At 57.2% G+C, this 25,305-nt stretch overlaps 2 protein-coding genes across 2 annotated transcripts; one reads left to right on the top strand and one right to left on the bottom strand.

Annotated features, from left to right (window-relative positions):
• Nucleotides 1–1,256: 1,256 nt before the first annotated feature.
• TUBGCP2 (tubulin gamma complex component 2) lies at nt 1,257–20,405 on the bottom strand. The gene is made up of 18 exons (XM_060641122.3): nt 20,287–20,405; nt 17,613–17,772; nt 15,551–15,679; nt 14,572–14,748; nt 13,282–13,441; nt 11,134–11,341; nt 10,672–10,871; nt 10,173–10,362; nt 8,852–8,997; nt 7,271–7,451; nt 6,482–6,662; nt 5,584–5,756; nt 5,166–5,294; nt 4,634–4,754; nt 4,139–4,282; nt 3,495–3,623; nt 2,635–2,798; nt 1,257–1,668 (listed from the first exon to the last, which is right to left on the bottom strand). The coding sequence occupies exons 2-18, from the start codon at nt 17,760–17,762 to the stop codon at nt 1,533–1,535; spliced, it is 2,718 nt and encodes a 905-aa protein (XP_060497105.1). The 5' UTR covers nt 17,763–17,772; nt 20,287–20,405; the 3' UTR covers nt 1,257–1,532.
• ZNF511 (zinc finger protein 511) lies at nt 20,347–24,055 on the top strand. Its single transcript, XM_060641142.3, has 6 exons — nt 20,347–20,581; nt 20,843–20,916; nt 21,212–21,413; nt 21,602–21,726; nt 22,729–22,878; nt 23,672–24,055. Exons 1-6 carry the CDS (start codon nt 20,429–20,431, stop codon nt 23,748–23,750), a joined length of 783 nt encoding a protein of 260 aa, XP_060497125.3. The 5' UTR covers nt 20,347–20,428; the 3' UTR covers nt 23,751–24,055.
• Nucleotides 24,056–25,305: the final 1,250 nt, after the last annotated feature.

Here is a 25,305-nt window from a genome sequence, read left to right as displayed (position 1 = left end):
GACACAGAGACGGTCTGGGGTCTGGACGTGTGGGTTCCGTCCCTGTGCTCACACACAGCTCGATCAGGGAGGCTCGTGAGCCCCCCTTCCCAGTGAGCTCACTTCTCTTCCTTAGCTGTGCAATTATTTGGGAACAAAAATTAAAAGGCAACAGTCCCTGTAAAGGCAAAACCCAGAGCTGTCGCAGACGCACTCGCTCCTCGGCCAGCAGACCAGACCACCCATGTGCAGCCAGACCAGCAGGGGTCTGCTCCTCCTCCGACACAGGACCCCCCCCCTCCCCCCGCTGCCGCCAAGGCTCCTCTTGTCCCACCCTCACCACTGGCAACCCTAGGGTGTAGCGGGCAAGCCTGTTGCCCAGAGCCCAGGACGGGGACACAAAGTTTCCGGGTCTCAGGGCAGGGCACGAGGGCGGCAAGCCCAGGGCCAGTGGGCTCCTCAGCTTGGTAAGAGGTTAGCACGACACCAGGGCTCTGGTAACACTGGCGGCAGATAAGCGTATTTGCCACTGCACACACAGCGGCCTGGACAAGAAAGACGTCTGTGGCTTGTGAGTTGGACCCCCTCCATGGTGCCTGTTCTTCAAGGCAGCAGCCAGACTGAGTGCCCACCACCCTGCCTCCAGGAGCCTGCTTCCGGCCCCTTCCACCTGCCCCCCAAGACCCCCTGCAGCAGGCAGGCAGAGCCGAGTCTGGACAGCAACACAGGACATTTGGCGGGTGGGCAGCATGGCTAGAGTGGGGAGCAGTGGGGTGGGGGTCACAGCTGTGCCACCCAGGGCCGAACCCGCCCTATGGGTTCCACTCTGCACTTCAGCGGGTGCTCCTCAGGACTCCCCCACCCTCCTGCCCAGTCCTGCGGCAGGACAAGGACCGTGCTGCCCCCTGGTGCCCAGAGCCCAGCCTTGCTGATTGCTGGGACACCAGGTGTGCCCGCCTGGACACCAGGCTTGGATTTCGTCCCCTGCGAGACCTTGATAATCATCCTGAAGTTGCTCAAATGCTGCGTGTTTTCACCTTTTTTTTCTTTTTTTGAGACAAAGAAGGTGCCCAAGTGAGCGAGGGGCAGAGACAGAGAAAGAGAGAAAAAGAGAAAATCCCAGGAGGGGCAGAGAGAGGGAGGGAGGGAGTGAGAAAAGGGTGCATCCTCACCCAGAGCTGGGACACGTCCCCACCTGATGTGGGACTCAAACCCACCAATGGTGAAATCACGACCTGAGCCAAAGTCAGGTACTTAACTGACGGAGCCACCCAAGCGTCCTTCACTTTGTCTTTATTTGAGAACAAAAACGTTTTTAAAAACTCACCCTATTCAATAGAAGAACTCACACAAACACACCTATGGAGGCACCCGGCCCGGTGCGGGTGGCTGCTGTGAAGGGAACCTAGCGCCCTGAGCAATGACAGCAGCTTGGCAAGACGCCCCTCGGATTTTATATTTAAACAGTAACGACACACACAAACACGTGTGGTTCAGCAACATTCATTCACGTGATGGCTTCTGAACTCATTCTTCTGCAACACCTGCTGGCCTCACTGGGCGGTGACGGCAACCCTGGGCGCAGATGCCGGGGGGCCCCGTGGGACGGGCACTTGGGGCGCTGCCTTCTGGCTCCTCTCTGCAGACAGACGCTCCAGGCGCTCCGTGTAGAAGCCATTGAAGTCAAGTCTGCGGGAGGAGAGGGGCTGGGCTCCTGCACCCCCAGGTGCAGAGGCGCCCTCCCTGGGGCAGCCTGTCCGCCCCACAAAGGGGGAAGGGTGGTCTCTGCACCAGGTGCGAGGGACACGCACCCACACGAGGGCCTCAGGCTCCATCCGGCCCCCGCTTTCTCAGGCGATACTGACACCAGAACTCAGACACACATGAAAATTAAACAACAAGCGTCCCAGGCCCTGTCCTTAGGACATCCGATGCCCAACATAGGACACCTTCCCAGGCAGGGACACCCCCTCAATCTCCTGGAAAGAAGCTGAGCCGCTGCCTCCCTTCGGAAGAGCTGTGTGTCCAGGATTCACGGGCAGTGGGAACCTGACGGCCCCAGAACCACAAACTGGCTGAGCGGCCTGCTGGTCCCCCTTCCCACGGGGCCCCTCCCAGAGTCACCGGGAATGTACCACCACACCCACCCCCCACCACCCGAGAGTGACAAGGCACAGACAGAGTCAGGAGCCCAAACGGGGCGGGTTTAGTGCGTGCCGCCACGACCCTCACTGGGTGCTCACAGCCCACGGCAGAAATGGCATCCCCGGTCCCATCCTCCCTCCCGTGGCCACCCCTTGGCTGCTCATCTGAAAATGGGGGCAGGGGGTGGGGGGTGACGCGGCTGCCGTGCATAGCCTAGGGCTATGGGGGCACTGACGGGGCAGCCCGACACACGCTGGCGCACACACACGAGTGAACACGAACCGCTACGCACGCCCGTCTGTGACTTCAGGGGGTGACGCATAGGAGGCTAAGGACAGACACCCTCACGCCCGAGCAGACCCTGCCTCAGTGACACCTTCCTGAGGTGGCCCAAGGCTGCGTGGCAATGGTGAAGGGGGAGCCGGCGAGGGAAACCCGGGAGTCCCATCAGGCAGGGACAGGATCGCGCCCGTGGCCACGCGGGAAGCCGCCTGGAGATGACGCACCCACCTGGAGATGACGCTGGCCATGCTGTGCTCACAGTCACTGGTGCTGTAGAGGCTCAGTCGGGCCAGAAGGTCAAGCAGATGTGCTGAGAAATTCTTATCAAACTTGTTGATGGTGGCCTCGAAGCTGGAGGCCAGCTGCGGGGCGTCCACGTGCTCAGCCAGGTACTAGAAGACAAGTTTGGGCACCGTGAGCGCCCCCAGCCCGGCCTCGGCACTGCTCTCACCAGCTCAGCTTCCCTGTCCCTTTATCTCTAATAGAAGAAAGGATCTGGGCAAGTTTTTGCGTGATACAAGGTGAAAGAGTTAGGACAACATAAAGCTTCCCGAGACCACAGGACAGAGACACAGTCTGGGCAGCTGGCACCCTGCTTTGCTCCCACCCACACGCGCAAGCAGTAGACCCGCCCGCCTGGGGTGTTTTTTTCTGCAACTCAGGTTTTCGAGCTAATGCAGCATTCTCTCCTGGCTCCCTCTCAGTGGAGGGAACGGACCCAGGGGCCCGGGAGCAGGGGCCTGGGCTGGTGCTGCAGGGCCTATGCCCCGACATCCTCTCCAAGGAGGCCCCTCTAGTTAAGGCCGGGCTCTGACCATAAGGACGGCAGGGCCCACAGCCCCACGCCTGCTGTGTGCCAGGCCCTCCAAGGGGCGCCCACACCTGGGCGTTCCTCCCCTTGGGGGGAACCGTGGCCTTGCCCTCAAGCACAGAGGGGCTGAGGTTTGGACAAGTCGAGCGAGAAGATTCTCTGGGACTCATATTTAATATCTAACTCAAAGCAAACTTTTTTAACCAAAAGAAGAGTGAAGGGCGGCAGCAGGCGCGCCTGCTAAGCTGCAGGCCCGGCGGTGCCGGACGAAGCACACCTTCCTGGCGAGCTCCTTGCGGGTGCGCTCCTCCGCCCGCTCGGCCTCCGTGGGCGGCCCCAGCATTGTGCCATGCTCCAACATCAGGCGGCCCAGCTCACCGTCCAACTTCATGCTCTGCGTAAATCTCTTGGGGTCAGAAAGAAACGCTCCTGTTAGCGTCAACCCGCCCGGCTCAAGTGAAGGGTGGGCCTCCGCACAGCCAGGCGGTGTCTGCTGTGCCCACGTGACCTTACGGGCGCCTGCCCGAGGGCTGGTCCACTGACTGACTGAAGAACGTTTCTCCCCCGATGGAGCCCCACGTGACCGCGAGAGGTCTAAGGAACCAGTTCCCAGGCTCCTGTCCTCTGGAGGCTGGCCAACACCTCGCACGCTCTCCACTGGCCCCACCGACTCAGACCCCCTAGGCCCTGGAGCCCCAGTGAACCCCCACCTCACCCCCTCTGCCTTCCAACACTTACATTCTGTGCCAATACTTTGGGGCAGCTGCTTGTAACTGAATCAAGTAGCTCAAGTCGGACAAAAAGAACAGCAGGTGTCCAGAAAAAGGCCCAGAACAGAGGCCCATACCGGCGGAAGGGGACTCAGAGCAGCACCCCTGCAGACAGATGGCAGGAGGCGAGTGGGCTGTGGGGTGGCCGCACCTGCATGCAGTTGGTGAACATGACGCACACGGACATGAGCCTGGAGAACACCTTGAGTAGCTCCGGGTTGGTCAGCATGCAGTCCTTCAGACAGTTGTCCAGGAAGCTCGTGTGGTGGCCCAGCACGTCATCAATGTTGGACGCCTGTGCGGAGAGAAGGACCCGGCCTTCACTCTGGGAACGACTTCGCAAGCAGACGGACTCTGCGGGCCTGGCTTCGGCTGCAGCTTTGCACGCTTCCGGTCTGTCGCCATTTTTCAGATGACCCTGTGGCCTCTGAGGGACAACACATCACCCCCAACACGCCTGCTCTCGCACACGCACACCCTCACCGTGCTCGTAGGGAAGCCTCTCGTGTGTGCGGAGGGCTTCGCTTCCTCCCCATCAGCCGGCGGCCGGCGCTGCTCTCACCCCTGACCCCTGACCTGCTACGCTCCCTCCTCAAGAACCCGCTGGAGCCTCTTCAACGTTCCGACACGCCAAGCTACGACTCACAGACTTCAGGTTCTTCTCGAGGACGTGCCAGGTCGGCTCCATGACTTCAAACATCATGTAGTACTGAATGTTCTGAACAAAGTTGAGCATCCGCTGCCGCAGAGTGAAGGCGCCGGCAAACCTGAGCGAGCAGACGGTTTCAGCGCAGTTGACAGGGAGTCGGCGCATCTACAGCATGTGGGGGCCACCCGCCTTGTCGTCAGGGCGTCTGCTCCGGGCTCATGCCCCTCCACGGGGGCCCACACGCGGGCACGAACACCACCAGCGTGTGGGGCACCCCTGGCCGACAGTGAGCAGCTGCGTGTGAGCCAGCAGGAGGAAGCACACGCCCCCAAACCTCGAAGGGCTCACGCTAACGGGCCCGACCCCCCCAAGTCTGCATAGACGGCCGAGGGACAGAGCCAGTGGCCACCGCGGTCGGCAGTGGCCCTGCTCCGCAACGTGAAACATGTCACGGATCTATAAGCTACAAAGGTGTGCGACAAATTGCCTTTTTGCAAGAGGGGAGCGCGTGCGCGCAGACGAGACGCACCACTTAGCGGAGTGCAGGGAGCACTGCTTGGCGGCCTTGTTGCTGATCCAGACGCTGCAGAGTTGCCGCTCTACGTGCTTGCAGTAGAACATGTGCCTGAAGAGCATCTGGTAGCGCGTCAGGGCTTTCCTGCAGGGAGCGGGAGGAGACAGGCGCGTAGGTAGGCTTCTGGGCGGCACCAGAGCTCATGAGGCTCGCAGCAGATGGCGGCCTGGGCTTCGGCGGCACCGAAGCGGTTCTGCACTCCGGCCGCCAGGCGCCAGGCAGCCCACCCTGGACACAAATGGGTGTGGAGGCGCCTTGGACGTTCTGCAGAACAAGGCAGGTGCCGGGCAGATCCAGTCCCTTCCTCCCGGCAGACCTGCTGTAAGGTCTAGAGAAGCTAGTGCTGGAAGGGTCAGGAAGGACCGACGCTCACCTATTGATAATCAGCGACAGGGGCCACTTGACGACGTAGTCGAAAGAGAAGGCCTCGAGGCCACTCAGCGTGAGCTCGGTGGGGTCGGCATGGACCATCGCCTTCTCCTGCTTGGTCTCGATGGCCAGAACCCGCAGGAGCTGGGTGATGAGGTCATGCGGCATCAGATCAATCTTGGGAAAGACAGAGAGAATGGCGTCGAGTCCTGACCACGGCACCAATCCAGCCGCAGCACAGGCCGGAGAAGCAAGTCCCTCCGGTGGACTCCATCTCCGAGCCCAGCTTGCAAAACAAGCGCCTGCCAAGAGACCCCCACTCAAAAAGTAGGCGTCTTTCCTCCACCAAAGTAGGAAAACAAACGTACGGAGAGATCATTTAAAATACACCTGACGATATAAATGAAAAACCGTGAAGTCAGAAAGGCCTGAATCCCTCCAGATTTACAACTTTACCGCAGGTGCCAGGCTCAGGCTGAAAGAGAAGGTATGTGGGTCTGGAAACACAGCACAGCCGACCCTTAACGTCGGGGGTCAGGGCGCCAACCCGCCGTTCAGCTGAAAACCCACGTGCAACTTCTGACTTCCCCTCCCCCGACCACCGAGAGCCTACTGCCGACCGGAAGCCTTACCGGGACAGCTGACGGACGCACGCTTTGCGTGTCGTACGCCACACACAGTGCGTTCTCGTAACAGAGAAAGCTAGAGACAAGGAAACGTCACTGTGCTGCATTTACCATAAAACACCCACGTGCGCACACCCGGGCTGCGGGTATCACTGTCAAGAGTTGGTTCCTCCCGTGTCTTTACCTCAAATGTCTTTCTCAGGCAGCTGCTCCGGCTCTCGGGACACGGGGAGCGGCCTGAAAGGTGCTCCCCCCGCCCCCTCACCCCCAGCCCACCTTGAGGTCGTCCTTGAAAGGGTCCGTGTTGGCAGTGCTCATGCGCAGGGCCAGCTCCAGCAGCGCCTCCAGGCGGGTGGGAGTGATGTCGTCCACCGGCTTCTTCAGCTCCTCCTCGGTGAGGTCCATGAAGTGCACGAAGAAGTCCCCCTGGTCCATCAGGAAGTAGCGCTTGATGGACCTGCGGGCGGACGCAAGGTCATCGGGAAGACTGGCCGACGCGCACAGCGGCCTGGACTCGGAGAGAGGCAGGCGTCTGACGAGGAAGAGCTGCGTGCTTGCAAAGGGCTCCCACCAGAACCAGCGGTTTTGATGATGGGGGCGGCGGGGGGACAGGGGGAAGCCAGGAGGGGCCACGCGGCCCAGGAAGGACGTGTCAAGCACATGGCCAGCGCCCCACACCAGGAAACATGTTAGAAAGGGGAGACCGGCGGTCAGCTTCAAACAAACGGAAACAAACAGCTCTTAGGCAGGGGCAAAGAACTCTGTGCCCGGCTACGCCGCCTGGAAGGGGCTGGTGGGGCCGGGGGCAAGACTGGGAGGCTGTGTCACTGCAGACAAGGTGACGCAGGCAGACACTGCCCTGCTGGGCCTCGGGGAGTTAGGACCACAGTGGCAGGGTCACAAATGTGCAAGGTTCTCAGGCTGTCTTCTCAGGCAGGACAACCTGGCAGCGTGCCGGTTTTTACATAAATAGGACAGAGCCACTAAAAGTTAATTTGTGGCCTTGGTCAGACACCCCCGATGGTTACACATGCTGAGCTAGGAGGCCAAGGACAGACGACACACCTCAGGTGCGCCACAAGCTCCTTCTCTTCCATCAGGAAGGCCAGCAGGACCTTGCTGGCATAGTTGAAAGCCTTCTCGATTTGCTCAACATATGCCCGCTCCTTCAGAGTGTAGATGATCTCCTTGGCCACTGGGCAGGTGACATCGTGGCCACACTCTCTGACTACATTCAGATATTTTCCTGAAAAGACAGGGAGAAAGCAAATTAAAATTTTCACCGTAAGTACAATAAACCACAGACCTGAACCTCGGATGCTGTAACCCAAACAGTAGCTAGAGAACTGGAAAGAGAGGTTGAGAACAGCCTACAACCCTCTACACATGGCAGAGAAACACAACCAACTGACACCCACGGAGCACAGAAGCGCTAAGTGCTAGAACAGGCTGGACTCTCCAGATCTTCTAAGAACACAGAAATAATTTCAAAAATATTTCAGAGAATGAGACTCTAAACCCTCTTCCGACCCCGTCCCAGACAGCACAGCTCCCAGAACCAAAGTGCCGAGTTCCCGGCCAGCAGCGTGTCAGGTACGTCAGTCCACGTGATGGCGACAGGACCATCACTAGCCCAGTGAGGCCTGCATCCTCGGCTGTTTTCCTGTCATGGTATGAGACCAACCCAGTGAGAAACAGATCTTTGGTCTCTGTCCCTGGTTGCTGGCGCTGAACTCCTAAAACTCTTGGGATTTTGTTACTCATGAAGCCCCTTCTGACCACACCTGAGTTCAGGCCAGAGAGGGACTCTCGGCAGCTTCCCTAGACAGCTTCAGGGTGAGGGCTGGTGGCCAGGGGACCCAACCCCGTCATCACCGCCCACTGAGGTCAGGATCGGGAAAGGCTGAATAAATCACCAACGGTCAATCATTTCATCAATCATGCCTGCATAATGGGACCTCCATAAAATTCCTAAACCAAGGTGTCTGAAGAGTTTCCAGGGAGGGGTACACATCCACATGGGGATGGCGCACCCCAAATCCACAGGCACAGGAGCCCCTGTGCTCGGGACCTGCCCAGACCTCGCCCCATGGACCCTTCACCTGGCTGTTCGCTTGTATCCGTTATAACACACTGGTAATCTAGAGAGTAAAGCGTTTCCCTGAGTTCTGTGAGCCGTCCTCGCAAATGATCACACCAGAGGAGGGGGCCATGGGAGCCTCCCATTTGCAGCCACTCAGACAGGACCCAGTACTTGCTGATGTGGGGGCCGCCCCAAAGGACTGAGCCTCAAACCAAGGAGCCCGCCACAAACCCCGGGTGGATGGGATGAGGGCTAATTTACAGGATGCCCAGCTTGTGTCCACAGAGAACAGGAGAGCGGGATGCCGGTGTGGAAAAGCCCCGCGTCTGGGGTCAGCTGGGAGCAGGGAAGCAACTTTCCTGTCAGTGATAACAGAATTCTAGAAGCGAAGTGGCAAAGAAAAGGCGTCTGTGAGACAAACCCCCAGGGTCAGGGCACAAAGCAACAGCACCCAGAGCCACAGGAGTCGGACGGGACGGTCGCCAGGCAGGGAAGGCGCCACCGGGTACGGGGCCGTGACGGCAAGGCCACAGGCAGAGGCACACCGGGGCCGCAAGGCTCACCTGTGCTGAGGACCTTGCCTGCCATCTTCTGCAGGAAGGAGGGGATCTGGTGCTGCACGACGGTGTACCTCTGGTCCCAGTACTTGTCGTTGTAATCCTCCTGGATCTTCTCCTTGCGCAGCTCGTGCTCTTCCACCATGAACTCGCTGCAGGCACAGCGGACGCTCTCGGGGTCTGGCCGACCAGAGCCCCCCCTCCACCCAAGTCGGTCCCCGGCTGTGAGCAACAGTGAACCCACCCACACCCCCGGGGCAGCTGTTTCAACCGGGGGCTCGGAGAAGACCCGGGGCCACGGGGCCACAGGGGGACCTCTACCTCCACCCCTCCCAGGGGAACTCGGCACTTCCCTCCATCACAGACACGGACAACGCACGACCCCAACAGCAGGGGCGCGACCCCAGCACACCTGCTTCAGATACCGCTCTCGCAAGGCAGGATTTTACAACTTGTTTTTTCAAGTTTACTTAAAACTTTATTTTATGCGAGAGACAGAGAGACAGGGAGAGTGCAAGCAGGGGAGGAATAAAGAGAGAGGGTGAGAGAGAATCTCAAGCAGGCTCTGTGCTGTCAGCCTGACGCGGGGCTCGAACTCACAAACCCTGGGATCATGACCTGAGCCGAAACCAAGAGCCGGACGCCCAACCTACGAGTCCCTCAGGCGCCCCGCGTGAGGCACAATTTTAAAATCGTGTTCCTGGGGCGCCTGGGTGGCTCATTCGGTTAAGCGTCCGACTTCGGCTCAGGTCACGATCTCACGGTCCGTGAGTTCGAGCCCCGCATCGGGCTCTGTGCTGACAGCTCAGAACCTGGAGCCCGTTTCAGATTCTGTGTCTCCCTCTCTCTCTGCCCCTCCCCTGTTCATGTTCTGTCTCTCTCTGTCTCAAACGTAAATAAACGTTAAAAAACATAACATAACAAAAATAAAATAAAAAAATTTAAAAAAAAATAAGTAAATAAAAAATAAAAAATAAAATAAAATCGTGTTCCTTGTAAGGCCCTCCCCTCAGACTGTTATTTGCACCATTAGCAGAGAAACACTACCCCAGCCACAGACTTATTTTTAAAGTATTTTAAGAAATCTACCTCAACACAATAGACTCCTTCGTGAGCTACCCAAGCTCCGTTTACGTATTTAAACGTGTGATGCGGAGAAGGAACGCTCAAGTCTCACCACTGGGAAGGAAGGAAGCTCAGGCCAGGAGCCGCCGCTCCGGGCGACTCCGACGCCCTCCGCTCGACAAGATAAAGCCTCCCGGGGCTCGTGTGGGCGTGTGCCCCTCGCGTACCTCACCGGTGTTCTCCTCGGGCCCTGCGAGCCTACCTGTACGGGTCGTTGATTATCCCTCTATAGATCCACTTCTCCAGGATCTCGAAGTAGGGCACGCTGGCAGCCTTGGTGAGGTACAGACACAGCTCCTGGGCCTGGCTGTCCCCCGTGTAGTTGAAGCTCCGGTCGTGGAGAAGGCTCAGGGTTGACCCCCCAACACACTCGCCTTTATCCACCGAGGTGGCTGCAAGGAGGTGGAGGTGGCGCTCAGTGCGGCGAAGGGGGTGCCCTTGGCGCTTGAGGCCATGTCACGAGAGGCCAGGGCCTCAGTTCATCTCCGGTCTCCCGGGGACAGGTGCCGCTCTCGCGGGACACACTCAAACCGTAACGCTGTGATCGCTAACTAAAGCCTATCAGGAAGAGCTTCCAGAGTTTTCCTGCCACAGACTAACACCTGACGCCCCGCGGGCTCTGGCCGCACAACATGCCGGTCCTGCCGATGCTCCCGCGGGAGGGCCGGCACGTCCCCGGGGGCGGGAGGGCAGGCACGTACCCAGGGAGGCCAGGATGTCCAGGGTGCGCATGGCTGGCTGGATGTAGAACCAGAGCTTCTGCAGGGACAGGAGGCCCTGCCTCTGCAGCTGCTCCAGCTGTGTGACCAGGATCAAGTACTCCTTCACCAGGGCCCTCATGGCGGCTGCCAGGGCGTGGTTCACCTGCCCGTATTCGAAGGAAGACTTCTCTTCAATGAACCTAGGAGGGAGAGGGCACCTGAGCAGGTGAGGCTGAGTTTTCAGATCAGATGTCACAAGCTCTGGGTCCCCTCCCCACTCAAGCTCTTACCCTTGAAGGGAACCTGTAGACACCAGCCCCCTGCACTTGTCCCCAGGCCCTTCGGGACCGTGCCAGGAGTGAAACCCGGTCACGACAAGACAAGCGCGCTCTTGGGGTTTTGTTTTTGGGCGCGAGGACTGAGCTGCAGGGATCAGGAGCACCTGGGAAGGCGGGCGCCCACCTGGTCACCGTGGAGTAACCGGCAGCCACCGGGAGGACCCTGTTCACCAGCTCCCGGATGGACAGGTCGAGGTTGGGGTCCACGAGGAAGGTGCGGCTCTGCCTCCCGGCGAGAGGCTGGGCGGTGATGTACCTGCCGTCCACACCCACCAGCACGTAGAGCAGGTCCTCCACCACAGCCGACTCCTGGGCGGTCAGGGGCAGCGTGCCTGCGGGCCGTGGACACCGCTGGGCCGTGGCCTCGCGTCCAGGGTCCCCGCTCCCACAGACCTTGCTCCCGCCGGAATCTCCTCGGCACGCCCCCCTCCCCCACCGGCTCCCCGGTGCTACGCCCTCCAGCGCTCACGGGCGTGAGAACCAGGCTGACGGGGACCTGACTGGCCCCGGAGCGGTGCGCCACAGCCTTAAAGCCCCGGGCGGAGAAAAACTCCCACTCAGATAAACGCCCGGCCTTAAAAGGACGTGGTTAGGAATTAAGGAGCACTTCTGCCGTAAGCTGTTCCCACAGCACTGGTCACGGCCAGCAAGTCTGGGTTGCGGCGCGACAAAAAGATTTTCTTCAAAGACTTTAAAACCGGGTACGCGCAGTATGAGGCGGTCCCCTCACAACCACGCCGCGGACCGAAGGACAGTCGCGAGCCATCCCCAGGGCCGCCCGCCAAACACCTCCTGACCCAGGCAGCCCCCTGCCTCTCTCGGTTCACGGGCCCTGACACGACCCCCACTGCTCCCCCCAACAACACCTGCCGGGAGAGACCGCCGTGCGCGGGCAGCCAGAGGCAGCAGCGGCAGAAAGGTGTCTCCACGAAGCCGCCCCCCACCCCAGCCTCGCACAGCCGGCCCCACGCGTGCCTGTGTCGGCCCCACAGTGCCCCAAACCGGGGCCTGGCGGCTCAGGGTGGTGCTGCACCACACGCGCGGGACACGGGCTCCGAGCAGGCAGCCGCCGTCTGTGGCCCGGGTCACCCGGCACGCGGAGGCGCACTCTGAGCTCTGGCTCCTCTCCACGAGCCCGTCACGACAAGATCACCCACAGCTCCCGTTCCCCGTGAGCAGGGCCGTCTTCCGGGAACGGCCACCAGCCTCGGCTGCCGCTCACTTGAAACCGGAGCGTCACCCCACTCAGAGCCCCGGCACACGCTCTCAGTGGGGTTAAGGGGTGCAGCACCAGGTCAGCTGGTCCTGAGGGAGGGGACCTCGGCCTCAGGGGGCAGATGCCACCCTGCCCCTCCAGCACCCTGCCCACGTGTGGGAGAGAGCACCGCAAGCCGTGCTGCTGAGAGGCAGGCGAGATAGGAAGGGACTGCTCCGAAGGGGACGCTGCACCGCGAACCGCGGCCAGGAGAACGATCCAGCAGGGTCTCTGTGGCTCGCCAGGGTTTGGGGAGTCGCTGCAGAGGCGACGTGGGGCACACCCCTGCCGCTCAAAGCCGCTAGCTCTGGGACTGTGGAGAGCACCCCAGGGAGGAGGGACGGGACACGAGGCTCCGTGCCACCGGCCACCTGGGCCAAGTAAAGAGAGCAAAACACCTGTTCCTCAGCCACACTAGCTGCATTTCAATGCCCACGAGCTCCATTCAGCTGATGGCACCATACGTTCTGGATACAGCATATCCAGAACATTCCTCAGCACAGAAAACTCTGGGGAGGTAGAGGCCCAAGCCAGTGAGGGCAGGACAGTGTGTGAGCAAGAAGGGTTGGTGAAGGCTGGGCCCGGGACCAGGCTGGGGCAGCGGGAAGGAAATGAACACAGGGGCCACCCCCAGCTCCAGGACCTGACAAACAGCGACACCGGTCGTCACGAGAGGAGTGGGGACACCAGAGGGCAAGTCAGGAGCCCCGCGGGAGACACAAACGGCAGACAATGGGCCCCATGAGCCAAAATTCAGGGAGACATCCTAGGGATAGAGACCTGAGATCACAACAGGGGCATGATTCCTTCAAACTAAAAGGTCACTGTGGAGAGGGAAACAATCAGAAAAGACCCAGGAGCAAACCATGGGAGCACTTGGAAGAGGAGGGTGGGGGGCGGGGAGGGCAGACACAGGGAGGACACAAGAGCTCGGCGCTCCTGAGCACAAAAGCACAGGAAGAACGGTGCCCCACGCCGCTCACACACGCAGATGTGAGAAACAGACGTACCGCATACCTATAGGCACAGCCATGTCCGTGTTGACGCCTGAGCCGGGCAGGAAGTCCCCAAGGAGGGTGGGTCTGTCGTATACCCACGGTGGAAAGACGGGGAGGCGCTGGCCTGAGTTTTTTTTGTTCTGCTTATCTCGAAGCAACTTTCTTGTCAGTTCCAGAGACTGGCGAGGGTGTTTTCAAAAAACAAAAAAAAATATATACTTTTAGTACAAACGCTTAACGCTAACACATACGGCACTGGAGAGATCGCCCACTGAACGCAAATGAGGAAGCGGAACGACTGTCTCCACGCCCGTCACAGTGTGAGGAGCTGGGGACGAGACGGGAACCCAGCCTCTTGTCAGGGTCCCAGTCTGTGCAGGACCCACAGGTAAACCAGCAACACCAGCAACAGGCTGCACCCTTCTGGGGACAACTACACACGGACCCCGTCACTTTTCCCGGAGACACAAGGTCTAGTCACGACCTGATGGGTCACGGATGGGTCAAGGAAACCAGGCCACCCCCCCGCCCCTCCCAGCCAGCTGGAGAAGGGCGGGCGTAGAGGAGAGATCCACCCAGGGAAAGGCCGACCCCCGACACGCCCGGAGCAGCAGTCCTCCTGCGGAACCAGCCACCAGAAGCTGACCAGGGCAGGCCGAGGTGGCCCGGCTGTCAGGAGAGCCAGCTCAAAGGTGGCCAGGGAGAGAGGCAGGTGCAGACCATTTTCTCGTCGATCACACGGGGTGGCAGTGCGGGGACACGGGAGGTGCTGATAGGACACGCCCACCGGCACTGGCTGTCATGTGTCAGAGCCATGGTGCTCAAGAGGCACGTGCTCTGCTCAGACCCTCGTGGGGACGCAGCTCTGAGGGAGCTTGAAAGCCACAGAAGTTATAGCCTGAGAAGACAGCTGTCCCTCAAGTGACCAGGGCAGGACACGAAATCAAGAGCAAGAAAAAACAGTAAGCACAGAAGATAACACAACGTAGATGAAATTATCTACAAAATACAACCTTAAGAAACAAACTGTGAAAACCTAATGGATGGAAACGGAGAATCACAGTACACAGGGCAAGACCCACACGAGTGCCTCGGACACGCGAGCCCAGAACAGGTGAGCCGGCGCGGGTGACGCAGGGCCTCGCGTTTCTGACCTGCAGCGTGCGTCAGAACTGCCGTCCCTACGCAGCTAGGTCCCCATCGGGAGCGAGCCGCGGCCCCTCCACGTCCACGTTCCTCTCTAGCTCGCACACACCCCATCGCCGCACCTGCTCCCGCAGGCGTGGCCCGTGGACGGCGGGTGCAGTACCTGCTGCAGCGTGGAGCCTGTGGCCACGCTGCCGAGCTGCTTCCTCAGCTCTTCCAGCTCCTGCATGGAGATTTTGGAGGCCGTGGCGGGGCCGCTGAAGCCGCTGGTGCTGCTGCCTGCAGCGCTGGCCGCGAGCTCGGCTCTCTCTTTGGCGTTCTGTTGTAAGTACTGCAGGGTCTGAAAACACACGAGACCCTACATTACACGCCTGCGCTCTGCTGGGCACGGCCAGGCCCCCTCCTTCCCTCCTGACCCCAGCCACCCACGGAGGGCAGCGGCAACTCCCGAGTCTGCGGGCCGCAGTCAGTCTCTCCGTGTTTTCTGCCGTGAGGGGTCACATGCTCAGAGAGGGCGATAATCCCGCGGATGCTTGACAGCCAACTCCCAAACCCTGTTCCCAACTCAGCCTTTTCTCTACGCTCGGCCAGTCTCCCGTCCCGCACGTGGCAAGACCTCTTCCCTCTGTGTGACGGTCAAACATGCCTGGTGTGGCACCACAACCTTCTCCAGACCCTGGGCCTGAGGAGTGAGAGGCCCAAGCACATCCCCAGACGCCCTCGGGTGCAACAGCATCTCCGGCCTTGACATGACGCTAGGTGTTTTTCTTAGGGTCACAAGTAACATGCCCATTCAAAACAGACAAAACCCCTGCGTGAGACTACGAAATACAAAACCCTCCAACCACAGGGGTAACCGCGGTCAAACTTCCCAGGGGCACCGCCAACACGAGCTACTGTTCCTCCTGACGCACCACCGACACACCCCTGCGGTACACCAGAGTGCTGCTAGCACAAGGCAGGGAAGGAGCCCCGTGTTGGGTGCTGCAGGCGAGCAGAAAGGTGCCGTCCGACAGCAGACTCACGATGTGTTGTCGCAACTGAGCCAACCCACGTGCGCAGAACAGGTTAATCAGAGCAGCTCCACACACAAGCTCCGTCAGGAGCACGCATCACACTCTCGATGAGTCCACGGCCATTACCTCTCTGTCTTCCGTGAGTTTCGATAACAGGTACACCAGTGGGTCAAGGTTCCTTGTGTTTTTAGATTTCAGTTCATCATATTTCTTTAGAAAGTCTTCTGGAGTACGAGAAAATTCTGCTATTTTAACCTCAAAAGCATAAACATGAAAGATTTAGTGACAATAATAAACAACTGTTAAAAATCTTCCAGGGGCGCCCGGGTGGCTCAGCCGGTTAAGCGCCCGACTTCGGCTCAGGTCATGATCTCGCAGTCCGTGAGTTCGAGCCCCGCGTCAGGCTCTGTGCTGACAGCTCGGAGCCCGGAGCCTGGAGCCTGCTTTGGATTCTGTGTCTCCCCCTCTCTCTCTGCCCCTCCCCTGCTCATGCTCTGCCTCTCTCTGTCTCAAAAATAAGTTAAAAAAATGTTAAAAAATTTTTTTAAATCTTCCAGAAAATTAAACACGAAAACCAAAACAGTGAAATTAGGTAGGTTAAATAATCATACACCCCTGAAATAAAACTTAAACTCAACAAAATATCTCATTAAACCTACCCATGATCTCCCACAATTTCCCTCCTGTGTGCTTCCTCAGCCTGAGATCAGGAAATGACCATTTAGATCTTTCTACCAGTTTATGCATTCACTTTACACATTTAACTCTAGGGGCTCCTGGGTGGCTCAGTCGGTTAAGTGTCCGACTTCAGCTTGGGTCATGGTCTCTTAGTCTGGGGGTTTGAGCCCTGTGTCAGGCTCTGCGCTGACAGCTCAGAGCCTGGAGCCTGTCTCCCTCTCTTTGCCCCTCCCCTGCTCATACTTTGTCTCTTTCTCTCGCTCTCAAAAATAAATAAACATTAAAAAATATATATGCATTGGGGCGCCTGGGTGTCTCAGTAGGTTAAGCATCCAACTTCAGCTCAGGTCATGATCTCACAGTTCATGGGTTCGAGCCCTGTGTTGGGCTCTCTGCCCCTCCACAGCTCGTGTTCTCTCTCTTAAAAGTGAATAAACATTATAAAAAAATGTTTTTTAAGTTTACGCATTTAACTCTATTCCCTCTGGAACCAGGGATAGGCTCAGCGGTTATGTTCACTCACTGATTTATGGTGCTCCCCTTGTAATAAATTAAGATCACTTCTGTGTTCCCAGTCTGTCTGTTCAGTGAATTTTTCTAATTATCCTTGTGCCATTATTAAACTATTTATTAAAAAAAAATTTTTTTTTAATGTGTATTTATTTTTGAGACAGCAAGAGACAGAGCATGAACAGGGGGAGGGTCAGAAAGAGAGAGACACAGAATCCGAAACAGGCTCCAGGCTCCGAGCTATCAGCACAGAGCCCGACGCGGGGCTCGAACTCACGGACCGCGAGATCATGACCTGAGCCGAAGTTGGACGCGTCACCGACTGAGCCACCCAGGCGCCCCACTATCAAGCTATTTAAATAATACAAGCTTTACAGAGTGTTTCTAAAAACAAATTTCAAAATTATCTCGTACTGAAGATCCGTAATTTTGAATTATATGCTATTTGAATAAAAACAGAAAAACCTGCTTTAGAGGGATTGCAATGCAGTTAATACAGGAGCTTCCTTTCCATCCAGAGGAATATCTGAGTCTCCTTCCTCAGGGGACTCAGAACCTGGGTTCTGAGGTCAGGGTGACAGCCCAGCAGTCTCCCTGAGCCACCATTTATTCATTTGTACAACAGAGTGAGTAACAAGGGCCGTTATGAGGAAGCATCAGAAGCATGGAGTTGAGCAGAATTCCTGGTCCAAGAAAAGCCTTTGACAAGTATTGTCTGCCATCTGCACTGGTAATGCTGTGGCTGCTCAGTCAGGAAGCTTATGAACTTTGTGCACAAACTGTGCCAAGGACAGGGCCCACCTTACCTAGTACACAGCACTGTACCAGGACAGGGCCCACCTTACCTAGTACACAGCACTGTACCAGGACAGGGCTCACCTTACCCAGTGTACACAGTGCAGCAACAGGACGGGGCCCACCTTGTCCAGTGCGCAGTGCTGCACCAGGACAGGGCCCACCTTGTTCAGTGCACACAGTGCCGCACCAGGACGGGGCCCACCTTGGCGCTGTGTGCAGATACAGTGGTAGTGACATATGGGGTCCTATTCTTCTGCAGCAAGTCGATATAGACCTCAGCACCATCCCCTCCGTGGACACGCAGCAAGCTGAGCAGCTCATTGACGTCGTGGTGAATCCGAAACTCACTCATAGTTTTGGCTCTGAAACAACATCAACAATATGTTCTCCTAAAGCTAAGAGGAAAGCCGTCTACAAAAAACAAAACTGTGCTAACAGCTCTAGTGAAGACGAGGCCTGAGGTAAACGAGCAGTAGACATAGCACACAACCCATATGCTAATTAACTAATGAATATTAATTTGCAACTGGGCAAGTGAGACTCTAACCTTGTGCGACAGAGAACAAGTTCCGCACATACAAATATCATCAACTCATGCTCAACATCGAAAACTGGCCAGAGTCAGGGAATCTTCAAACAGAAAAGCAGAACGGTTAAGCGTCAGCAGGTGCGTAAGTCACTAGCACACACTTTTAAAATCAGGAGGAGTTCACAATAACCAGTTATGGGCATGAGGCACAGCAGGGCATGGGTTGCGGAGTCCCAGGCAGTCTGAACCCTGACTTGGCCAGTTCTGGGCTGTAAGGTCCTCGGCAAGGAGCCTGATCTCTCTAGGCTTCTCCTGCCAAGGGGTGAGTAGTAAATCCTACCCATAGAGGTACTGCGGAGATCAAATAAAATCATCCTGATAGAACACCAAAGGGCCCATACGGAGTAAGTTCCCATGGTATTGTTACTAGACAAGCAGGAACAAATTCCGTTACTACATAGGGCCGACCACGAGGAAACGTTACTGGAGAAGTGGCTGGTTTTACCAAAGGAAAACTGGATCTGAGTCACCATCAGTTACCTTAGTGATCACAGAAGAGCCTGAACGAGGCACTGCAAACCACAAGCAAGACAGAAAAGACAACACAGAACTCTTCTGCTGAGGCCTCTTTGAATCTCAGGGCAATCGGTTTTACACACATTCTACGTTCTACAAGGCTTCCTAAGGAATGTGGGTTGTCCTATAATGGCTAGACTAGGTGTCCTATGATGGATGGACTACAAGGTCATGCTAGATGGCAAGGGCACTGCGTTTACCATGGAAAGAAAACACCTGTCCCCCAGATACAAGTAGGTGGAGATAGGGCTTCAGAAGAAAGATCATCTAAGTAAATGTGTATTTATTTTATTTTAATATTTATTTATTTTGAGAGAGAGCGAGCGAGTGAGCAGGGGAGGGGCAGAGAGAGAGGGAGACACAGAATCCGAAGCAGCTCCAGGCTCCGACCTGCCAGCACAGTGGCTCTCAAACCCATGAACCGTGAGATCATGACCTGAGCTGAAAAGTAGGACGCTTAACCGACCGAGCCCCCGAGGCGCCCCAACGTGAACATTTATTCTAAACTATCCTCACATGGGGCGCCTGAGTGGCTCAGTCGGTTGAGCGTGTGACTTCGGCTCGGGTCATGATCTCGCAGTCTGTGGGTTCGAGCCCCGCGTCGGGCTCTGTGCTGACAGCTCGGGGCCTGGAGCCTGCTTCAGATTCTGTGTCTCCCTCTCTCTGACCCTCCCCCATTCATACTCTGTCTCTCTCTCTGTCTCAAAAATAAATAAATGTTAAAAAATAAAAATTAAAAAAAAAACTAATTGCACAAATGGGCTTGTAAAACAAAATTTGTGAAAAAAAGGTCAAGAGCCCTGATGCTTTTTCAGAGACAGAAAAGTAAAGCATAAGCGATGAATCTGTCCAGGGCTCTTCTTAGCTGTGAAACGGACCGGGGATGGGGCCACAAGCCTTTACTTCCAGGATGAAGGAGCCAAAAGATTTTTATTATGCTCTTTAAATGACAGCTCTAAAATTATCTTCTAATTTTTTAAAGAAACACTACCTCACTTCCTGACTATATTGCACGCATGGGTGTACAGGTCCTATCAACGCCGAAGTACCTGGGGGAGGAGGGGAGTCCGGCCATGGCCACCCCGCACCCCCCCCCCCCCCCGTAAGTCTCAAGCGTCCTTGCGTCCCTTGGATCACCCATCGCTGTTTTAACTAGGTAACTTTCACCAGGTAGGCAGCCGTGTCCGCGGCTGGGCAGAGGCGTCCTCTGCTTTCTTCACCGGCGGGCACTGAGCACCGGGCACAGAGTCCTGCGCACCTCAGGAGCTGATGGGAGGGAGGAGACTAGAAAGGCAGGCGGAACGCGCAGGGCCTGACAGGCTACGAGAGAGCCGCTGGACTAAGGTAACGGGAAGCCACCGAAGGGCTTTAAACAAGGAAGCATTGCCGTAGGACGTGAATTTTGCAAAGACCACTCTGGCTCCAGTTTGGTTACTGGTCTGGAGACCAGCACGACCCAGAGGCCGCGCCAGCCCTTCAGGTGGGAGGCAAACGCGGCGTGGACAAGGGTGAGGGTAATGAGGGCGGAGGAGGGGTGGGAGTCTCCACAGCAGGGAGGCCGCACGGTTAGAGTTTGGGACGTGAGCCGTCGGTGGGGCAGCGCACAGGCCAGCACCGTACCCGAGCGCGGGGTCCAGGGGCGAGACGCCCGCCGGCCGTGCGCCCCTGAGCGGTCGGCGCACGGCCGGCGGCGGAGCGCGGGGAAGGGAGACTGAGCCCCGCCGCCTCCCCCTCGCAAGGCTCAGGCTCCACCGCCCGCGGCCGGACTCACCGCGCGTCCGGGCGCCGGTCCGCCTAAGCTCACAGCGAAACCCGCGGCGGCAGCGGAAGTGGCGCGAGGTCACTTCCGGCCCCGCCCCGGCCGGCTCGCGGACGGTGGCCGGCAGGCTGTGGAGCCGCCAGCGCGCAGGGCGATGCAGCTGCCGCCCGCGCTGCCCTCCCGCCTGGCGGGGGGACCCGGGGCGGCCGAGCCGCTGCCGGTGGAGCGGGACCCCGCGGCCGGAGCCCCGCCCTTCCGCTTCGCGGCGCGCCGGGTACGCTTCCCGCGGGAGCACGAGTTCTTCGAGGTCTGTGAGCCCAGGAGGGAGAGGGCGGTTGTCGGCGGGGGCGGGGCCGGCGGGCAGGGCGGGGGGCCGTGGGCGGGGCCGACGCTCGCGGTTGGGGGCGGGACCGTCGGGCGGGGACGAAGCCGACGCTCGCGGATGGGGCTTCCGGCGAGGCGGGGGATACGGGCCGGGGCGCTCGTGGATGGGGCGTGCGGATGGGGGCGGGGCGGACGGGGGCGGGGCTGGCAGACCGGCCCCGCCCATGATGTGCGTTTCCTGCAGGATGGGGACGTGCTGCGACACCTCTACCTTCAGGACGTGCTCACACAGGTGACAGAGGCGCCGGAGAGGCCCAGGTACTCGCCTCTGGGCCCAGCGCTGCCCCCTCCCTGGATCCAGCCCGCTCGCTCCTGGGTGATCCGCCACCCTACCCTCTGCCAGACCACCGTCCTTGCTCCTCTGTTCTGGCTTCACTCCCTCCTCTCCGGTCTGTGAAAATTTAGTTGTTAAGAAACTAGAATTTGGGATTGCCAAAGAAACATCAGAGCTTTACCGTTTATCAGGCTGCTTAAAGGAAAGGTGTCAGTTGGGAGCGTAAGGTCCTCTGTCATCAGCAGGACGGCATTCCCACAAGGTGGTTTCCTTTGCCAGGGTGCCTGAGTTTACCTGTCAGGTGGCAGGCTGCTGCCAGGTGTTTGACAGCCTGGAGGACTATGAGCACCACTACCACACTCTGCACAGAAACGTCTGCTCCTTCTGCAGACGGGCCTTCCCCTCAGTGCACCTGCTGGACGTCCACATCCTGGAGTGGCATGACTCACTGTTCCAGATCCTGTCTGAAAGGCAGGACATGGTGGGTGATGTGTCCATGTTCCTTGGGCCAAGGGCAGTCATCTCGGGCGGAGGAGGGGTTTGTCCCCAAGCTGTTTGCCTAGCTGGGGGGGGGGGGGGGGTCAGCACACTGCTCCCAGCTGGAGGTCAGGGGCAAGGTGCGCGGGGACTCTGTGAGTCAGGATGGAGGTGACACTGTTTCTGTTTCAGTATCAGTGCCTGGTGGAAGGCTGTGCAGAGAAGTTCAAGACCAGCAAAGACAGGAAAGATCACCTGGTGAGATGTCACCTCTACCCTGCGGACTTCCGATTTGATAAGCCAAAGAAAAGCAGAGGGTACGCGAGGTGGTGCACGTGCCAAGCTTCAGGATGGGCCCCTGAATTTAGAAAAGCGTTTTGAGTGTGTGGACTTTAAGGGTGCTGTCGGGTGGGGAGTTCTCAGGCAGGAGGAGTGAAACCAGTAGGGGATGGTTTTGCTGGCCCTGTTGGGAATGACTGGGATCTCATCTTGCTGTCTGCCCTGGGGCACCTAGGAATGTCACCTGATTCTCTGCTCTACCTGTATCTCCTCTTGGGGGCTGCAGCCCCACTTGCTTTGCTGACCTGGCCCTCTGGGAATCTGTCCCAGGCTGGGAGGCCCTCCCCTCACGCAGACCCTCCAGCTCTTTGTCTGGTTGGTAACTTGGACAATGAAGCCATTTTGTTACCACCACTGCTCAGAACAGCCTGGGGAAATGCATCAGGAGTCATTCTTAAACTTGTATCTCTTTGCCTCTTGCAACTGGTTCCTTTGGCAGAGTCCGTCAGAACATCCTGGGAATCGTGTCGAAGTGTTACCAGGCTAGTAGTCCTCAGCAGGACTTTGCTCTTAAAGTACTGTGAGTCTGAGAGCCCACTGCAACACAGGAGAGTCACGAGGTTCTGAGTGTAAGGTGACTCTCTTCTCTCGGAGGGACCATTTCAAGGAAAGGAGTCCTACAATGCTGGATTGAATAGGGATTGGGGACGACACTCGATAGCAAGGTTAACATTAGCAAACTTCTCGTGGTTGTGGAAAGACAGCGGGCACCCTTGGGAGGCATTTACCACGTGGCACCACAAAAATACTTTTTTCAAAACATGAGGTGTAACTGTCACTAAATTTGCAAACGTGGCATCTGTCACATGACCATTCACTTAAGGTTTTGTTGTAACCCTTGTGCTTGTCCCAATAGTCTGGAAAGTATGCTTTGCCAAAACAGTTAAAAAACTTTTTTTTGCAAGAAAAGTAGTGTTTTTGTGGTCAGTCTGGGGGGGAAGACAGGGCCACAGGAGCCACCACTCACCCTGTCTCCACAGCCCAGCCACACCCGGGGCCGCTGTAAGAGCATCCGCAGAAGCTCCGGGGGATGACGGGGAGCAGTCAGGAGGGGATGCCATGGAAGTCTGCTCTGAACACGCGGCCTCCCTCCCAGAACCTGTGGGCGAGCGGCGGACCTCCGGCCACAGGTCAGTGCCTGGCATCCTTCTGGGGCAGGTTGTGAGCATGTGCTTTGTGAGGAGAATGCTGGGCTGGGCCCTGGGCAGTAGTCTCCCTGAGAGAAGAGGGTTGGAGTGTTGGCTTCAGCAGGAGTTGAGAGCCTGACCGATTCTGTTTCTCTCGAGTCACTTTGTGTCTTGCGCATGCCCTGTTTTGGGCCCTGAGGCACCGGAAGGGAAGGCACCATCGCCCCCCTTGCATCGTGGCCTAAACTGGGATGGAAGGAACGTTGGCTGTCGTTGCCGAAGTTACGATCTACTGATCTGTTTTTCTATTGCTAATTGTGTTCTTATTGGGCTAAACTTGTTTTCGAGTCTAATTTTGGGAAGGACACAGGACAGAAGGAAAGAAATTGCCAACAAGTGCAAACCGATAAGTAGACTCTCACCCCCAGCTGCCCTCGCGCAGCCGCCCAGCCTTTGGCCTGCAAGTGGGTCCCGGATGCCGTGGCAGTCAGGGTTCCTTCCAGATGGTGGGCCACAGGAAGCCTGGGCCTAGAACCCGTGTCAGGAGCGGCCCTCTTGGCTGAGTCTTCCAGGCGAGAGTGTGTTGGTGGAAGCGGGTCTGAGGTGGATGGCCAGGTGTAGGAAGGGAGCTGACCCCGGGGCCCAGGGCATCTTGGGAAGGGACAGCCCTGTCCTAAGTGTTCCTCAAAGTGGAAGAGAAGGAGCTCGCCAGAATAAACTCACGACGCTATTTTATGAGTTGGGTTCTCGTTGGGAAAAGAAATGGTTTAGTACGGAGACGACTCTTCTCTTTCAGAATACCTTCTACCATCTGTTTCGGTCAAGGTGCATCACGAGGATTTAAAAGCACCAAGAAAAAAAAGGGACACCAGTGACAACGTGGACGGAGAGCCACAGAACTCTGAGCTGACTCTGAGCGAGCGGTGGCCTTTCGCAGGATGGGGCGTCAGTGTTGCACTTTCTCTCGCCTTCTGGTGCGGCCGCCCTCCGACTCAGGCCTTTGCCACCCTCCATCTCAGCCCAGCTCCGTGTCGCTGAACAACTGTGTGACGGCAGAAGCAGTGACAGACCCACGGATTCCCGACACATGCTCTGGTGAATGAAATGGCCCGCCATGCCACCTCCCTATGCAGGGCCGTCCTGAGGATGTGCCGTATAAATACGTAGATATTTGCCATAACGGTCTCCAGCCGTGACTTCTGTGTGGTCGAGCTGCGTAGGGAAACGGGCAGCAGCTCTCCGTGGGGAATCTGTTTGCAGGGCTCAGTTTTTGGAAAGATTTACAAAGCCACAGAGCCTCTGGGGGGTGAGGATGTAGCACCTGAGTCGCTGACGCTCCTAGCTCAGCAAGAGGTCCCAGGGCCGTCTTCCCCAGCGGCCATCAGCTCAGAGCTGATGGTGGGGTGAGAAGCCAAGGGGCTCCTGCGTGGCAGGTGGGGCGTTAGGCGCTGGGAGAACCCTGCGGCCAGGGCCAGCCTCCCCGTGAATTGAGAATCCGGAAATTAACCCACATACTTGTGCTCAACTGGTGGGGAAAGAGTAGTCTTTTCAACAAATGGTACCGAGATAACTGGACATCCACACGCAAAAGAAAGTGGTATACGCGTAAGAGATGAAAATGCACGTCCCCCCAAAAACTTGTGCACCAATGCCTGCAGCAGCATCATTCACAATGGCCAAAAGATGGAAACAACTCACATGTCCCTCAAGTGAGGAACAGGTAAGCAAAACGTGGTGTATTCATAAAATGAAACACTGGCCAGAAAAGGGAATGAACCACTAATACTTACTACAACATGGACGAACCTTGAAAGCATCATGCTGAGTGAACAAAGGACACACACACACACACACACACACACACACACACACGGCCTGTATTCTATGATTCCATTTCTAGAAATGCCCAGTGTGTGGACATATATAGAGAAAGGAGGTTACTGGTTCTTAGGGCTGGGGATTGTGCGGAAATGGGGGAATAGCCAGAAAATACAGGGTTTTTTTCTGAGATGATGGAAATGCTCTGAAGTTGCCCGTGGTGAAGGCTGCACACATCTGTGAATCTGCTGAAAAGCGTTGAATCCTACACTTTAGATGGGTGAACCGTATGGTTTGTGAGTTTGTCTCCATAAAGCTGTTTGAAAGAACAAACACGTACCCGGCTGGCTCAGGCAGAAGAGCCTACGACTCTTGATCCCTGGTTGTGAGTTCAAGTCCCACATTGGGTATAGAGATTTAAGTATAAAAATTAAAAGTCTTACAAGTAAGTAAAAAAAGCAAAGAAATCGCGAGGCAATCTGGGAAACCTGGACGCTGCTGGACACTCGACAGGCACCAGCGCTATTCTGTGGTGGTCATGCTGCGGCTGTTTTCCTAAGTAGTCTTTAGAAGGTACTTCCCGAAATATTCGTGAAGGAAATGACATGATGT

Source organism: Panthera onca, chromosome D2 (genome assembly GCF_046562875.1).
Source record: "Panthera onca isolate mPanOnc1 chromosome D2, mPanOnc1 haplotype 2, whole genome shotgun sequence".
NCBI classification, from domain to species: domain Eukaryota; kingdom Metazoa; phylum Chordata; class Mammalia; order Carnivora; family Felidae; genus Panthera; species Panthera onca.
This window is presented reverse-complemented; position numbering and strand designations above follow the sequence as displayed.

Coding starts and splice junctions, on each gene's coding strand:
- TUBGCP2 (XM_060641122.3), bottom strand. CDS start 17,762: ATGAGTGAGTTTCGGATTCACCACGACGTCAATGAGCTGCTCAGCTTG. Junction 11,342..13,281: donor GGACATGGCTGTGCCTATAG/GTATGCGGTACG, acceptor CACGGCCCGCAG/GCACGCTGCCCCTGACCGCC. Junction 2,799..3,494: donor GCAAGGAGCTCGCCAGGAAG/GTGTGCTTCGTC, acceptor CTTGTCTTCTAG/TACCTGGCTGAGCACGTGGA.
- ZNF511 (XM_060641142.3), top strand. CDS start 20,429: ATGCAGCTGCCGCCCGCGCTGCCCTCCCGCCTGGCGGGGGGACCCGGG. Junction 20,582..20,842: donor GGGAGCACGAGTTCTTCGAG/GTCTGTGAGCCC, acceptor CGTTTCCTGCAG/GATGGGGACGTGCTGCGACA. Junction 21,414..21,601: donor TGTCTGAAAGGCAGGACATG/GTGGGTGATGTG, acceptor TTTCTGTTTCAG/TATCAGTGCCTGGTGGAAGG.